Raw genomic sequence first — 18,194 nt, 5'->3', positions numbered from 1 at the left:
GGCTCAGCAGAGAGCTGAACTGGAAGTGGAGCGGCTGGGAGTTGAACTGGCATTCCTACTGGACAGGTGGTGGCTTAACCCACTGTGCCACAGTGGCAGTCCCCTGGACATCACTTCTGACTGACTCACTCAGTGATGGAGAGCACAGGCTCTGGGGTCCAAAAGCCCCCGAGTTCCAGTCATCTCCTGTCATTCAGCCTTTCACATGAAAGTTTCTCAGGTCTGTAAGCTTTGGTTTATTTATCTGTAAAATGTGCAAAAATAATACCTATTGCTTAGAACACAGGTATAATTTTACTCCGAACTATCTAGTCCGCATTCTCCCAACCTAAGTACAAGGAACAAATGAAATACTGAATGTTACATTGTACGGGGTGGATGTACTGAATAAAAGTTGTTCCCCCATTCCATGTCGTTTTTCTGTTAAACTTAACATATGGTTCAAATACCCAAACTTTCATTTGTTGCCACAAAATGTCATTGGGACAAAGTTGTGAATAAGAATGGTAATGTTGAACTATTTATCTAATATTTTTTCTAAATTGTCTCAATAATACAGATAGGAGAAAATAATTGTTAATTCATTGATCTGTTTAAAATAATTGAAAATAAGGTCCACATATGTTTATTGAGTGCTTTCTTTGTAGCTAACTTGGCTGTCAGCAAAAGAGATGGCTCATTACAGTTGACATATTTCTGAGAGTCCTCAGATTAAGAGGAGCATGTTTAGGATACTTTGTCAGATATCAAAAATGACTAAATCTTGTAGAATCTTCTTGTAGTTTCTAGGGTGTGGCTGGATTTGTCAGTAGCTAGATCTAGCTGTTGGCTCTTTTGTTCCTAAAGCTTCCCTTTATTTACCAACTCATGTAAAATCTTCAGTCTATTCCTCTAGTTTCATGTTGCATGTCAGTCCTTGAAAACTGATCTTTCTGACAACAGAAATAATTCATTACTTCTGATTCTATGAACTTTAAGATATGTGTTTATTAATACATTTTGAATTGTATGACAGTAAGTGTACTTTTTTAGATGGTCTGGGACAATGAGATTACAGTTTAGCTCCCAGAGGAATCTTGTCCTAAATATTTACATTTGCAAAACTTTATTTTTCAGAGCAGATTTCAGAATTAAAACTTTGAAGTTGACTTGGTGCTTAGAAAGTTTGGTTTTAGAGGCTGATGCATGCACATTAAGATTAGAGACATAGCAACCCAGTATAATACATGAACCTTGACTGGATTGTGCTTGGGCAGGAAATTTATGGAAGACATTCTTGAAACAAATTGGAAAAATTTGGAAAAATTTTTATGGATTATGATACTCAATTTATATGTGAAGATGATATAATTCTACCAAACTTTCCTTATTTTTAGGAAATCCACATACTTTTAAAGTGTTAAGATGTCTTTATCCTTTATATTATTTAAAGAAAACAAATGTGTACATTTGGATGAATTAAATTTGGCAACAGGAAATAACCAACTGGTAGATGTATGTGAAAAGCATACAGGTGTTCATGACACTATTTTCAACATTCTCTCTCTCTCTCTCTCCCTCTCTCCCTCCCTCTCTCTCTCTCTCTCTCTCTCTCTATATATATATATATATACACACACTATATATATATAAATATATATAATATATAAACTTTTATAGTAAACAATTGGAGAGAAAGCTCAATTTTTAAAATTAATAGCAGTTAATGTCTGTCTGCCTTCTTGCTGCTTAAAAGTACACATAATGAAGGTAATTTATTCTCATACTCACTTAGGTTCACTTTTTCACACCAGTTTTTGTTAAACTCAGGATCTAGATGTAGGCTGTAAGACTATCTGTTTTCTTATAATTCTTCTACGCACCCTCTGCCAATACATGCATGCATAATATTTATTGAATGTATTAAATATCTGCTGCCTGAAAATAGGAACTTTAGTAGGAAATTGGGAACATGAAACATGATTATGAAGGATAGATCTCAAAGAGACACAGTATTCCCCTGTTACATATAGTTTCGTTTTCCAGCATTTCAGTTACACAGTCAACTGTGGTCCAAAAATAGTAACTGGGAAAATTCCAGAAAAAATTTCATAAATCTTAAATAGCTTTAATGATAGGATATTGTTATAGTTCCACTTTATTGTTAATCTCCTATCATGCCTATTTGTAAATTAAACTTTATTGTATGTATATAAAATATAGCATATGAAGGGACTTCAGTTTATGGGGAAATGAAATTAAAAGATAAAAATTTAAACTTTATTTCTCAACATAATCTGTTAAGTTCAAGATATTTTGTCAGTGATAATACCATCATTTACTCCATCTCTAAAGAACTATGTCTTGGGAAATTAAACCATCTAAGTGTAGTCTTTGTTATATTATTAATTGAAAAAAATGAGAGCCCTTTACGGTTTTTTTTTTTTTTTTAAAGATTAGTTAACAAGTCAGTCAAATCAGGACTATAAATTTAGGAGATGATTTCTTAATGATTTTACATTAAAACTCCTGAAAAATTCCCTTGTTTGAGAGGAAGGAACAGGAGCATTGTTGTGGAGCCTTTTTTGGTAAAACTTTCCTGGGCATTGTTCTGCTAAAGCATTGGCTAATTTCTCAAAACATGCTCCTAATAAATTGTTCATCTCAAAGCTAACAAGCAGAAAGCTGTGAGAATTCCAGAACACTTCTGCCAGGACTTGTGCTCCTGATCCGTGGGGTTTGCTTTTGCTTTGATCAGACCGCTTCCACCTCTTGCTGTCCTTTGCTTTGATTCTGTTTTGATTTCAGGATTGTACTGGCCATGCTCAATTTCTGCTCCTATTATAATTTTTGGAAGAAAGATTTCCTGACATTGATTCCATGTGTTGTTAACTTACATTGAAGGCTTTGCTCTTGTCTGCAGCTGATCTGGGCACAACAATTTTGGCCTCCATGGAGCAAAACATTTGCTGTTTTGGTTTTCTAGTGAAAATAGTGTTAGCTGAAACAATTGCAATGCCTGTGGTGTTGGTTATTATTTCTGCTGTTACTTACCAGTCCTTTTCAATTAGGGCAGAGGCAAGTTTTATTTTTCTTAAATTGATGGAAATGATCTGTGGGTTTCACCTTCAGTGTTGTCTTATCTTAGGCTGAGTTATCCAATTGTAAATTGCTGATTTTTGGGGCATTGTTTTTGTTGATCTAGCATTAGTGATTCTCCATGCTTCTACCCAAGCTTCACCATAGATTTGATGTTTAATCTTGCTCAATTTTAGCAGGAGTTTTGTTGCTCTGATCTTTTTAAACCCTCTTACCCTTCTTGGAGCCTCAAACTAGATCCTTTTCAGACATGTTCTAGTAAGTCAGTGTGAGTTAATTTTGGTACATGCAGTTCTGAAATTCATGCGTGCATCTCATACTAAGCATTTTCTGTGAGCTTCTTGAAGACTCCCTCATATCCACGTATAGAGTTTGTCTCTAGCTCTGATTTCATTCATCCCCTGGTTATCTTGAAACATCCCTGATGGATAAGAGGGGACAACCACTGTAATGAGGAAAATAGTTAAGAAATCTATCTAATAGTAACAGTATTGGAGTGTTACTATTCTGGGAATATGCAGAGAGTATGGAAATGTGTGAATTGTAGATACCTCAGCCATAATTTATATAGAAAGAATCACCACAATAGAAGTTTTAACATGAGTAGGAGTTAGCATAGTGGAAAGAATACTTTTTTCTGGTCTTCTATCATAGCTCTCTACAAATTCTTCTTATACTTGTTATGTAAGTACATGTATTATACTTGTCTAATTTTTGCCTTCCCTAGACCACTGCAAAGGGGTGAAAATTGCTGGATAGGACGGCAACTAATGGGACTAAGTATAATAGAACAAGGACAGTAGGTGGTGGGGAGAAGGAGGATTTAGCTTTGCCCTTGAATGCATTCTGAATTAGTATTCCAGTATATAACTTTTCTGATTTTGCTTGAAAGAAAAAGACCATGTCTTGAATGTCCTCATTTGTTATTTCAGTGTCTTGGGGTATATATATTAAAAGATAAAAATATTTTATAGACTTGGAGAAGCAGAAGAAAATATTAGATATTACAGTGATTTGTGATCCTCCAGAGTCCAACATTATCTTTCAGAATGTTCTTTAATCTTTATTTCTTTCATTTGAGAAATACTAAACTTAATTTAAAGTTTAAATTTTAGTTTTTCTCCTTAGGATCAGTAATGGAAAGAGAAGATTGAGAAACACAGTCTAGACTCTAAGTACAGTACTCTTGGGACTATACCTGTGTTATATACTATAGCATCTCTAACATTTAGAGTGCGTGTGTGTATGTTTGTGTATATACATTCACTACAGCAGGTATGTACCATGTAGTGTCTCCAACATCTTAATTAGTACATACACAGTAAGTAGTACTTCCTTTGTTCTTTCATTCCTTCTACAGATTGGGAAAGAGTGTCCAAGTGGAAGGACCATCGTGCTCATGGGTACAAGAAGATACCCCCTATTGTTATTGTACAGCTGAGTGGCAGCAGTTGAGGGGTGACAGGGGATAAAGCTAGAGCCATAGCCTTACCTTGAGGGCCTTAGCCAGGTCATGCTCAGGAGTTTGGGCTTTCAGATGAAGGTGAGGGGGCAAAATAGGAGTTGGAGGGATGTAAGCAAGGGGATGAGTTTGTACTCCAGGTAAAGTGGAACCGACTGTATGCATGATGGATTGAAGGAACATGACAGGTGTATAGAGACCAGTTAAGAGGATCTTGAGAATATGGGTGATAAATGATGAGGTCTGAAGGAGGTGGTAATGGAAATTCATTACATATTTATAAGGCAGAATAGTCTAGTGTGAAAAGGAAAGGTAACTCTTAGGAGACTTCCCAGACTTGCTGAACAGCTGGGTAAATAATACAGGAGTGGCAGAGCATGAAGGGGCAAAAGAAATGAATCCAGTTTTATACTTGAACAAGTTTTGGCTTAATATTCATATATGGCCTTTATTCTTTGAGCTTGAGTGACCTGATGTAGGTATTTTAATTTAGGGGAGGAGTGTGTTAATAAAGGCAGGATTATCTTGTCTAGTAGTCTTGCAGCTGATTGCCAATCTTGACATCGAGATCTGTGTATGCCTCTCTGCTGCCCCTTGGTGGCAGAAGATATACTTAACCAGGAGAAAGAAATTGCAGCATTCCTTTTGTGTCTGTCTCCAAATATCTGGTAACATACTAATTTCCCAGGAGTTAATGTGGTCTCCTTGATGTGTGATAAGTGGATATCTTAGGCCAACTCAAGTTGGAATTCTGTTTGTTCCATTTTCATAGGCTAGTGTAAGAATCGGTAAGTATTGGTTTTGATTCTTTTAGAATTTTTTAAATAAGTATGCAATTTAGTTTTTAGAGTCTAAAAGAATTAAATGGCAGTAAGATTTCTTTCTAACTTTTAAAAATAACAAATATGAGCTAGTTGTCGCTAGTCTCTGTAGGACATTTCTTTAACAATAGTCTATTGGATAGAACTGTTCTTGTTGGGGAATGGTTCTCATATAGGAGGATAACTGTTAGCTTATTCATGACTCACATTAGAAGTTTCATTTTTTATTGAACAAAATGTAGTTTTTGATTTCTAAAAGGTAATGTTTTATTTGGCATAGTATTTTTTTTAAAAGATTTATTTGGAAGGGATACAGAGAGAAAAAACTTCTATCTGTGGATTCACTCCCCAGATAGCCACAATGGCCAGGCCAAAGGCAAGAGCTTTATCCAGGTCTCCCACATGGGTGGTAGGGGCCCAAGTACTTGGGCCATCTTCTCTGCTTTTCCCAGGCTATTAGTAGGAAACTGGATCAGAATTGGAGCATCTGGGACATGAACTGGTGCCCGTATGGGCTGCCAGTGTCACAGGCAGCACCTTTACCTGCTGCCCCACCTCGGCAGCCTGGCAGTTTTTAACTTAGTGAAATTCTTTCCTCTTCCAGATAAGCTCCGGAGAAGTATGCCTAATCTAGCCCGGATGCCAAGTACAACGGCTGTCAGTAGCAATGTGAGCTCTCCAGTCACTGTGCGAAACAGTCAGAGTTTTGACTCAAGCCTACACGGAGCTGGAAACGGACTTTCAAGAATACAGTCTTGTAGTAAGTATATAGAGATTTCTCATTTTTAGATCACTTTGAATTAGTTGTAATACCATCACGAAGACAATTTACTACCCCCTTCTTTATTTACAAGCACACTAAAGCACACTTGTTTCCTTTCTTTATAACCTGTTTCTCTGTGTTTCACCATTTACAGTTGAGCAAGATGAGGGTGCTGGAAAAAATCCATGGAATGTAGAATTAAAAGATTAATTTATTTTGGTGCAATACATGTTTGAAGAATGGATGGTTGGCTCAGTGGTTAAAACACTGTTTGATATGTCTCATATCTGAGTACCTGGCTCAAGTTCTGGCCCTGCTGCTGATTCCAGCTTCCTCCTAATGTGTACCCTGGGAAGCAGCAGATGACTCAGATACCTGGGTCCCTACCTCCCATTTGGGAGACCCATATTGAGTTCTAGGCTCATGGCTTTGGCTTGACTTTCAACCAGGGGAAGGAAGATCTCTGTCTCTCTGCCTTTTAATTAAAGTGAAGGTAAATAAAAATCCAAAAGAAATTGAAATCCATGCATACAATGAAAAAACTGTTCATGGGTTTAAAAAAATTCTTGCACCAAAATAAATTTCTCTTTTCATTCCATTTCTCCACAGACTTGAAGTACTCTTGTATCTTCACCAGTGCCTATACTTCCAACGAATGGTAGTAGAAAATGACATAGAGTTCTTTCTATTGAAGGATAGCAACAGAAGTAATGCATGGCAGTTAGTTTTCCACTGGTCTTACAAAGACAACCTTTCTCCTTGGCAGATCCTCCTGTTTTTGGTATCCACCTGATGCCTTTACTCTGAAGAAACACATCATTTTGCTCTTGTTTTTCACCAGTCTATTTTTTATTCCTTCCAAATGAAGTTACATTTGAGTGTGCATGATGTAGAAGGAAAAATACAGGTTTATTCCAAGGCCTAAATTTAGGTCTCTTCTTAATCTCTTTCTGGTTCTTAATTTCTCATTTATAAAATTGGGATGATGCCTATTAGTTAAAAAAAAATTTGTTATCTGTTTCTTGTAAAAATCAAAGGCAGTCACTTATCTTTATGTAAGAAAGATAGTAGAGCTCTATTCCTGCATAACTCTTTGGTGTTTTCATATCAAAGGAAATTGACTGGAATTTCATTGAGTCTATGGAGCATTTTTGTGACTCTTAACAATATTAAGGTTTCTAATACAATAATATGAAATAGTCTTTCATTGAAGGTTTCTTTAATGTCTCAACAATATTTGGCAGCTTTCTTTTTATTTATTTTTTCTTTAATTTTTTGACAGAGTGGACAGTGAGAGAGAGAGACAGAGAGAAAGGTCTTCCTTTTTGCCGTTGGTTCACCCTCCAATGGCCGCCGCGGCCGGCGCGCTGCGGCCAGCGCACCGCGCTGATCCGATGGCAGGAGCCAGGAGCCAGGTGCTTTTCCTGGTCTCCCATGGGGTGCAGGGCCCAAGCACCTGGGCCATCCTCCACTGCACTCCCTGGCCACAGCAGAGAGCTGGCCTGGAAGAGGGGCAACCAGGACAGAATCCGGCGCTCCGACCGGGACTAGAACCCGGTGTGCCGGCGCCGCTAGGCGGAGGATTAGCCTAGTGAGCCGCGGTGCCGGCCCATGGCAGCTTTCTTTATAGAGGTTTTCTATTTCTAAGTTAAATTTACTCCTGGATAGTTTTTATGTTTTTATAAGTAGCATTTTTTTTTCACATTTTAGTTTCTACTACTTTGCTGGTATTTAGAGTACAGTTGGGTTTTATATTTTGATAATATATCCAGCAACTTTGCTAAACTCATTTATCTTAAAGTTATGGAATTTTATATATATATATATATATATATATATATCCAACATACTGAGTGCATGTAATCACCAAAACATGTTTAAGAATGTTCATAACTCCAATTCCAGAAATAACCCAGCAAGGCATCATAAAAATAGTGGTGTTTGTACAATGGAATACTACACAGAAATACAGCAGCATGGATGAATCTCCTGACAAAATGTTGACTGAGAGAAGATAGATGAAAATGAGGACATACTATATAATTCAACTTCAATGAAGTTCAAAATAGAAATAACCAGTCTGTAGTGATAAAAGTGAGAATAACAGTTAACACTGGGAAGTATTGCCTGGGAGGAGAAATGAGAAATCCTTGTGAGGTGCTTTGGTGTATTTTACATCTTGGTGGAGAGTGGCTCCATGAATTTGTTCACTTTGAAAGTTGATAGAACTGTAGACTTAAGATTTACCTTAAAAAGAAGTTGAGCCAAATTCATATAGACTTCTTAAAAATTAAGACTTTTTTTTTTTTTTTTTAGCACTTTGAGGTTTACAGGAAAATTGAGTAGAATGTACATGGAAGGCTCATATAACTCACTATCACTACTCACCCAGGTTCCCCTATTAATATATTGCATTAGTGTAGTAGACTTGATACAGTTGATGGATTAACACATTGAGATTTACATGGTTAAAAAAAAATAACTTAAGGAATTGTAGAACTTGTCAACCAAGAGAAATTTACTATGTCCAAAGCTAAATGGAAACAGACCAAAGGCAGAATCTTACATAGACTTTGTTTTTGTTTAAAAATTTTGACTGCACTTTTGAGAGATCTTCAAAAGGTACATGGAAACTGTGTGTTATGAAAACACTTTGCATGGATTTCAGATTTTTTTCCATCAAAATGATAAACTCCTATTAACTTATAATATGTCTGAACAGGGTCTAGTTTGAGGAACTAAGAAGGATAAGACATCAGTTTGAAAACAGCCTTTATGAGAGCAACATGAATACTGCTAAAAGTCAAGGAAGAGCAAACATCAACTTTATGGTGAAGCTTGGGTGGAAGAATGGAATCACTGATGCTTTAGGAAGTGTTGATGAGGACAAGGCCCAGAGCAGCAGTTTACAAATCACTTCTTTGAAGAAGGGATGGCATGGAAGATGGCTCAACACAGGTGCCCAGCATCCTCTCCTCTTCCACAGAGATGAACCAAAGCAACAAATAAGTAGCTTCGTTTCAAGGTGAGTGCTTGAAGAAGAGCACCTGAACTCAGTAAGAGACCAGCAGGACATAGTAGGACCCAGAGAGCTGAGATGGCAGCATGGACAGAGGAACAAAGCCAACAGACGACTAAGACCCTGGCCCAGTGGCTGGGAATTCCCTATTGCAGGGACAAGGGTAAAGGGCAGAGCCTCAGTGGAGCACATCAGTATGAACACCTTGAGTGGGCCCTCCTAGCCAAGGGAGGAAGCCACGATCACCATAGTGTAAACGCCCAGTAGGAAGAGCTGTGTGGGGATCTCACACTTTCATTCAGAGAAGAATTGCTATTGTCTTCCAGTGTGTACCAGCCTGAGAGAGGAGTCACTGCCCTGGGAGGAAGATGCCCTTGAATATCCCTGTCCTTGACATTCTACCACACTAGTGGAAAAAAAAGACTGCAGTCTCATGTATCCAGATGGAGCCAGCAGAGCACTGGTGACCCTAGCACACTAGCCCATACAGTGCTCTGCACTACAGGGTACATGGGATGCAGAACAGCAGGGGTCCTGCCCTTAGAACCCTAGAAGTAGGGGTGCCTGCCTGCCCTCTCAGACATGAGGCCCCTATACCCTTCATTACTTTTCACTCTGCCACCTGAGTCATTACTCTGTGCCATTGGGAACTTTGCTCATCAGTATTGCATGTCAGGGTTCCTGTGACCCTAGCCTGATCTGCGTACTGCTGCTCAGAACTGCATTTTACCTCTTCCTGCTTGCAGCACCACTGCCACTCTTCTGGCTTTGGTCTTCACATGGACAGTAGTTCAGGATATGCACGCCCTTAGGCTAGTGTGCCCTACCTAAGGTGTCAGCGTAACTCCCATAGCTCTGACCCTTAAGCCAGTAGAGCAGGCACCAGCAGTGCCTGTCTGAATGCTCCTGAGCCTCTGGCTTCTCCCTTGGGCAGTAGCGAGGGGGCCTGTGAACCCAGCCAATTCCCAGTGCCAATTCTGCTCTGTCAGCTCTAGCTCCTGAGCTGGTATCTGCATGCCTGGCCTACTTGCGGTGCTACCAGGGCCTGCTCCCAGCACCAGGGCAACACCTGCGATGCCACTCTGTCCCTCAGCAGGTAGGTGGGGGACCTTATGTCAGGGATCCAAACAAATGTGGGCCCTAGAAGAGCCCCAAATCCCTAGATTCCTACCTACCTCCACCATTGAATACAGTGAAGGAAGATATAGGGAGACTGCACTGTGGCATGCAAGTGGAACTAGATCCAAAACAGCCTTGCAAATTAACACCCAAAGGCACACATTCAGGGACAGGCATTTGGTTCATGAAACCGACCTTTTAAAAGCAATAGAAACAATAAATCTGCCAGATGCACAAACATCAATGTAGGGACTTGAGAAATATGAAGAAGCAAGGCAATATAACTCCCTTAAAGGAACACAGCAACATTTTAATATCAGACTACAAAGACTGGTGAAATGCCTAAGAAACCAAATGAGTGATTATAATCAGAGCTACATGACAATACAAACAGATGAATGAGATTTTGAAATTAATGCATAATGTGAATAAGAAATTCAGCAAAGAGGGATCTTAATGAATCAAACAAATTTTAGACATGAAGAACTCATTAGGTCAAATGAAAAGTTGAGTTCAAAATCTTAAGAGGAAAAGCTTAGAGGCTTAGAAAAACCTATTCAGTGAAATAATAGTTGAAAATTTCTCCAATCTGAAGAAATGAGTGGACCTCTAAGTTTAGAGGGTCCCATAGGCTGCCCAATAGACATGATAGGAAAAGAATCTCACATGGACTGTTCAAATCCCAAAAGTACAACACAGAATTCTGAAATTTGCAAGAGGAAAGAGTGAGATCACTTTGAAGAGAAACTGCTGGGGCTGACTTTGTGACCTAACATGTTGCTTCCCTTGCCAACATCCTGATTGGGTGCCTGTTCATGTCCTGGCTGCCATTATTCTGAGCCAGCTCCCTGCTAACGTGCCTGGATAAACTGCAAAAGATGGCCCAAGTGCTTATGCCACTGCACCCTCGTGGGAGATCAGATGAAGCTCCTGGCTTCAGCCTGGCCCAGCCCTGGCCATTGCAGCCATCTGGGGAGTGAACTAGCAGATGGAAGATCTCTTTCCCTCCCTGCTGTTATGTAACCGACTGTCAAATAAGTCTTAAATAACAAAAACCCTCCATTAGTGTTAATTTTTGAACAGAAGCATTACAGGCCAAGAGGGGATTTGATGATACACTCCTGGTTCTGAAAGAAAAAAACTACTGACCCAGACTTTATTCAGCACAGCTATCTTTCCTAAATGAAGAAATACTTTCTAATATGAGCAGAAACTAGAAGAACTTATAGCCACAAAGACTAGCCTTATAAAAGATGCTTAAGGGTGTTCTACATACAGAAACAAACAGAACTTTCAACATGAAAATATTTACAAGTTTGAAACCTGTTAGAAAGGTAACAAAAGGTGTTCTGGATAAACAAAAATTGAAAAGACAGTACTGAGCCATTATTTATCAATAACTTTGAAAGTAAATAGACTAAATTCACCAACTATAAATGGATAAAAAAAAAAAGACCCAATGATGTCCTTCCTACAAGAAGCTGGCTTCACAAGCAAAGACACACACAGACTCAAAGTCAAAGGGTGGAAAATAATATTCCATGCAGGGGAAACAAAGTGGGAGTTGCTATACTTGTATGAAATAGACTTTAAGGCAAAACTTGGAAAAAGAGAAAAAGTTGCTGTATCATGGTCAGGGTATCAGTTCAACAAATACGTATGATTGTAAATGTGTATGCATCTGATGCCAGAGAGCCCAATTTTATAAAGCAAAGTTTTAACTCTAAAGTGGTAACAATGAGGAGCCTTCGCTCCACCTTCATCAACAGAAAGATGCAGAGTAAAAAGTAAAATCAAACATTAGAGTTAACCTACACTAAACAAAATGGACCTGGCTTTCCCAGAACATTCCATCTAATATCCTATACATTCTCTTCATCTACACATGGAACAATTTTGAGGACAGAGCACACACTAGGTCACAAAAAAGTCTCAACAAATAAAAGCTAAAATTATGTAGCTTTCACAATGCCATTGTAATAAAACAGGAAATTAATAGTGAAAAACTAGAAATTATGCAAATACATGGGGACTGAACTACATGCTCCTGAATGAATTGGTCATTGAAGAAATTAAAAGTTTTAAAATTCCTTAAGACAAATGGAAATACAACAAATCAAAACTTAGGCGATGGAACAAAAGTTCTAAGAGGGAAGTTTATAGTAATAAATGCCTACATTAAAAAAAACAAACCCAATAGTATACTTTAAGCTCTTAAACAAGACCAAAACTCAAAATGGGAGTGGGGGGAGGAGAAATAATATCAGTGTAGAATCAAATGAATTAGAAACTAATTAGAATTTTGAAAAAAATCAAGCTTTAGCTAGACCAACTAAGAAAAAGCAAATTACAGATGAAAAGGGGGATATTACAAAGGAACTGTGGATATATAAAACATTATTAAGGACTTATGAATTATATACCAAGAAGTTGAAAAATCTAGAAGATAATTCTTTGCTACATATAGCTTACCAAAATTGAACTAAATGTATAGAACCTAAACTAAGAATTTTATTAAATCTGTAATAAAAATCTAACAAAAGCTCACAGCCACCTGAGTTTACCACTGCATTTAAGCTACATTTACAGAAGAATGAGTTCCAGTTGTTATATTATTCCAAAAAAACTGAAAAAATTAGAACCCTAAAAAACTCATTCCTTGAAACCAGCATTTTGTTGCTTCCCTAACCTTTGATGAACATAGTTAAAAAAAAGTTCAGAGCAGAATAGTAGCAAATAAAATTCAACAACACATTGTTCACCCTGGCCAAGCGATATTTTCCTGGAGATGCAGGAATGGTGGTAAAGCATATACAAATCAGTAAACAGAATACATGAATAGAATGAAGAATAAAAACATTTCATTAGATGCAGAAAAATCATTAGATAAAACAGTATTGATTTATGATAAAAACCTTGAACAAATTGTGTGTAGAAGTGACATCCCTTAACATAATAAAGGCTGTATATGACAGATCCACGACCAACATCTTATTGAATGGGAAGAAGCTGAACACATTTCCTTTAAGATGTAGAACCAGACAAGGGTGTGCACTCTGATTGCTCTTATTATGATGCTAAAGTTTTAGAGCCATTGGACCAGAGGTAGAAGGAAAAGGAATATGAATTGGAAATATTTTTTTTTCCTTTTCTTAGATGACAATGTATTATATATACATATAGAAATTGAAAGATTCTACCAAAAGACTATTAGGGCGGATGTATAATTGAGTAAACTTACAGGATATAAAATCAGCATGCAAAAACCAGCATTTTTATATAGCAGTAATGAACTTGCTGAAAAGCATTTGGAAGAGGAGTCCTATTCACGATAGCTACAAATGCTACCATGGAATAAATATAAGCGAGAGTATGAAAAACGTGTACAGTGAAAATTACCAAACAGTAGTGAAAGAAATTGAATACAAACAATGGAGAGGCTTTCCAATTTCATATCTTGGTATAATAAAATATCCATACTACCCAACATAATTTACAGGTTCGCATACAAACAAAATAGACCAGTGGAACCCAGTATCTCAGAAATGAATCCATTCATCAGAACCAAAAGGTATTGACAAAACTGGATATCCATGGTCAGAAGACTGAATTGAGGCCTCCTCACTAACTTCCCCCAACTTCGCACTAGAAAGTCACATCCAGATGGATCCAAGATCTAGCCATAATACCTGAAACCATGCAATGGAAGAAAATAGAAGCTTTAAGCACATTGGCATAGACAATGCCTTTTTGGATAAGAATCCCAGACAACAAATGCAAAATAGGATTGCATCAAACTGAGATGCTTCTGCACAGCAAAGGAAACAGCAAGAGAAGACAGCTGAAAAAAATGACAGAAAATATTTGCAAACTATTCATCTGATAAAGCATTAATGTCCAGAATATACAAAGAATTAAACAGTCCAGCTAAGAAGTAGAATAGGATCTGAATAGACATTTTTCAAAAGAAAAAAATTGCCAACCAATGAGTGACTAAAAAGTACTCAGCATTTCTGTCCATGAAGGGAATGTCTGTCAAAACCACAGTGAAGTATCATCTCATTCCCATTAGAGTGGCCAAGTATATAGAAAACGCCAAAAATAATAAATACTTGCAAGGGCATGGACAAAAGAATACTATGATGTCCTGTTGTTGGGAAGGCAAATTCGTATAGCTGTTATGGAGAACAGTATGAACGTTGCTCAAAAAAACAGCGCTACCTTGTGACCCAACTATCCCATTTCTGGATATCTATCCAAAAGATCTGTAATTGGCTTATGAAAAATTAGCTGCACTCCCATGTTTATTGCAGCACTATTCCGAATAGTTAAACCACAATATTAAATCAATCTTGATGTATGTTGATGGATGAATGGATAAAGAAAATGTGGTACATAGAGTATTTTTGAGCCATAAAAATGGAATCCTGACATTTGGAACGAAATGGATTGAACTGGAGATTGTAATTTTAAATGAAGAAATATACCAAACACAGATAAATACTGCATGTTGTCTCACATGTGGGTGTTAGAACATACAAATCTGTGTATACATGTACATTTTCCATTAAAGAATAGTAATTCCTAGAGGCTGAGAAGGGTGAGGTAGCTTGAATAATGGGTAACAAAATATCCTGATGAAAGTGGGTTCTGTTCTGCAGAAGAGTGGGTTCATGATGATAAATTCTGTATAAAGTAGAAGAGAAGAATTAGCTCCAAATATAAAGAAAAATGAAATGGAAATCCTAGTTGCTTGGTGTGATGGGTTTGTGCTTTGTATATATGTTGAGATATTGTACTGTATGTTGCAAAAAATACACGGATTACATGTTAGTCCAAAATTTAAAACAGAGGTGATACAGTGTTGAAGATTAAGCCCATAGTGACAGACATCTATATTTATGAGGAAGAAGTATATCTTGCTCATGCCTTAATTGAATATAATAAACAATTAACAGCAGAAACAGTAGTGAACACCAGAGACATCTTAACTGGTTCAGAGGACATAATTTTCACTGAAAAATTAGTATACTATGTTCTGCAGAGTGCCAAAATTGTTCTCTTATCAGCTGGAGATGAGCAGAGTTTTCAATGAAAATCTTAAACACACGGAGTTATGATCCTGAAGTGTTTTTTCCAACAGTTATAACAGGAGATGAAATGTGGCTTCATCAGTACAATTTTTAAGACAAAGTACAAATAAAACAATGGCTTCCAAGAGAAAAATCCTGCCAAAGCGGATTCATTAAGATCCAAGGCCATGGCAACAGATTTTGAGATGCTTAAGGTGTATTGCTTGTTGACTTATTGGAGGACCAATGAATGATAACCCTGCATATTCTGAGAGCATTTTGGGAAAGCTAGCCAGAGCTTAGCAGGAAAATGACAAGGAAAGCTCCTTCAGAGGTCTGTCCACCATGACACTATTACTGTGGGGAGCAGGGTCCGTCTCCCGCAACATGGCGTGGTGTCCGGGAGACAAATAAGTACTGAGACTGTGGACTGAAACTAACTCTATGCGTCTGATCTCCCACCATATGGCGCTGAGAGGGAGTAAACAAATCTTACACAGCTGCTTCCTCAATTAGCTGATTCCTGATCCAACCTCTGGAAGAAAGCGGCGTGCTCAGCACACGGGCAGCGGAGCATGGATTGGTGGGAGAGGACTATAAAAGGGGGAGACAGACAACATGCAGGGCCCCCCTGAGAGAGTCGGTTGGAGAGCTCGTTGGTGCCGCTCCTCCGCGAAAGCGGGGGAGCGGCGGGGGTGCCGGTACTCCATGGAGGCGGGGGAGCGGGCAGCAAATCCAGGAAGGACCAGGGAAAGAAAACAGGTTCGGTGTCGTTCTCCTGCAAGCCCGCGGAGGAGCGACATATTGCAGCTCATTTTTCATCTTAGATGGGCAGTTTTGCATGAATTTTGATGGGAAGTCATTAGGTATCTACTTTATCATCCGGATTTGGCTCCTTCTGCCTTTTGTTTTTCTCAAAAATAAATCTTTAAAGTGCACCTGTATTTCTTCAGTTAATGTCAAAATGATTGCATTGACATGGTTAAATTCCCAGGATCCTTGGTTGTTTAGGGATAGATTTCATGTTGGGAAATTTTAAAAATTTTAAGGTGAACAAGCTTTATGTATTTCATGTATGCAGACTTAGGAGCCTGTTAATACTTCCCATCCTACCCTCTCTCCTGCTCATGCTGCCAAACTCCGTCTTCCTTCCTTTCCAATTCCTTCCTTTAATTTTTACAATGATCTATTCTCAGTCTATTTTATACTCATAAGATTATAGAATGTTTCTTCTATATCCAACTTAGAGTTTTCATGAAAGGGTGGTGTATTTTGTCAATTGCTTTCTCTGCATCTATTAAGATAATCATATGATTTTTGTTCTTCAATTTGTTAATGTGATATATCACATTGATTTGCACATGTTGAACCATCACTGTATCCCAGAGATAAATCCCAGTTGGTCTGGGTGAATGATCTTTCTGATGTCTTGTTGGATTCGATTGGCTGGATTTTTGTCGAGAATTTTTGCTTCTATGTTCATCAGGGAAATTGGTCTGTAGTTCTCTTTCTCAGTTGTAACTTTTTTCAGGTTTGGGAATTAATGTGATACTGGATTCATAGAAAGAATTTGGGAGGATTCCCTCCCCTTCAATTGTCTTGAGTAGCTTGAGAAGAATTGGGGTTAATTCTTTAAATGTCTGGTAGAATTCAGCAGTGAAGCCATCCGGTTCTGGGCTTTTCTTTGTTGGGAGGGTCTTTATTACTGACTGAATTTCTGTCTTGGTTATGGGTCTGTTTAGGTTTTCTCTATTCTCATGGCTCAATGTAAGTAGGTTGTCTGTGTCCAGGAATCTATCCATTTCTGCTAGGTTTCCCAGTTTTTTGGCACACAGCTCTTTGTAGTAATTTCTGATGATTCTTAGTATTTCTATGGTGTGTTACATTACCTTTTTTATCTCTAATTTTATTAATTTGTGTCTTATCTCTCCTTTTTTTTGGTTACTTGGGTCAATGGTGTGTGTATTTCCTTTATTTGTTCAAAGAACCAGCTTTTTATTTTCCTGATCTTTTGTATTTGTTTGTTTTGTTGATTTCTTTAATTTTAATTATTTCTTTTCTCCTACTAGTTTTGAGTTTGGTTTGTTGTTTTTCTAGGTCCTTCAGATGAATTGTTAGCTCATTTATTTGGTGCCTTTCTAAATTTTTAATGTATACCCCAATTACTATAAACTTTCCTTTTAACACTGCTTTTGCTGTACCCTATAGGTTTTGGTATGTTGTGTTGTCATCTTCATTTGTTTCCAGAAAGTTTCTGATATCTCTTTTGATTTCTTCTATGACCCACTGTGCATTCAGGAGCATGTTGTTCAATCTCCATGTATTTGTATATGTTCTTGAGACTCCTAAGTTGTTGTTTTCCAACTTCATTCCATCGTGTTCTGAGAATGTACATGGTATAATTTCAATTTTTTGGCATTTTCCAACACTTGCTTCTAAGTAATCCGATGATTAGTTTTTTGAATTCCATTTCTGGCATTTCCTCCATCTCTTCATATTCTAATGTTGAAATGTTGTAGTGTTCCTTTGAGGGGCTCAGGGAGTCTTCCTCATTTTTGATTTTTGCCTTTGTTTCTTGGCATTTTTTTTCTCTCTGACTATATCTGTGGTTGCAGGGCAAATAGCAGTCTCCCTTATGCAGCTTTTTTCCCTCACCTCATGTTGCCAGGCTACCAGTGTAGGGGTGGCTGCCTCCTGCCTGTGTCCAACAGTAGTGTCAGCTCTCCCCCTGCTGTCCACATTTTCCACTACAGTGGTGATGGGGGTGGAGGGACAGATGTACCTCTGCCTTTTTTTTTTGTCTCTGTTTTTCACCCTGCTTGTGGGATATCTGCAAGGAACTCCAGTAGCAGTTCACTAA

The 18,194-nt window shown here is 38.0% G+C and overlaps 1 protein-coding gene across 5 annotated transcripts in view; it reads left to right on the top strand.

Annotated features, from left to right (window-relative positions):
* Positions 1-18,194, top strand: part of SLAIN1 (SLAIN motif family member 1) — a 90,020-nt gene that overhangs the window by 57,911 nt on the left and 13,915 nt on the right. For 4 of the 5 annotated variants that reach the window (XM_008260074.4, XM_008260075.4, XM_008260076.4 and 1 more), the window contains one exon: positions 5,966-6,121. In XM_008260074.4, the coding sequence (XP_008258296.2) occupies positions 5,966-6,121 (156 nt within the window). Of the gene's footprint in view, positions 1-5,965; positions 6,122-8,846; positions 11,701-18,194 lie in introns of those variants that run through there. The other variant, XM_051849999.2, reaches the window with a different exon arrangement.

Source organism: Oryctolagus cuniculus, chromosome 9, assembly GCF_964237555.1.
Source record: "Oryctolagus cuniculus chromosome 9, mOryCun1.1, whole genome shotgun sequence".
Lineage (NCBI taxonomy): Eukaryota > Metazoa > Chordata > Mammalia > Lagomorpha > Leporidae > Oryctolagus > Oryctolagus cuniculus.
This window is presented reverse-complemented; position numbering and strand designations above follow the sequence as displayed.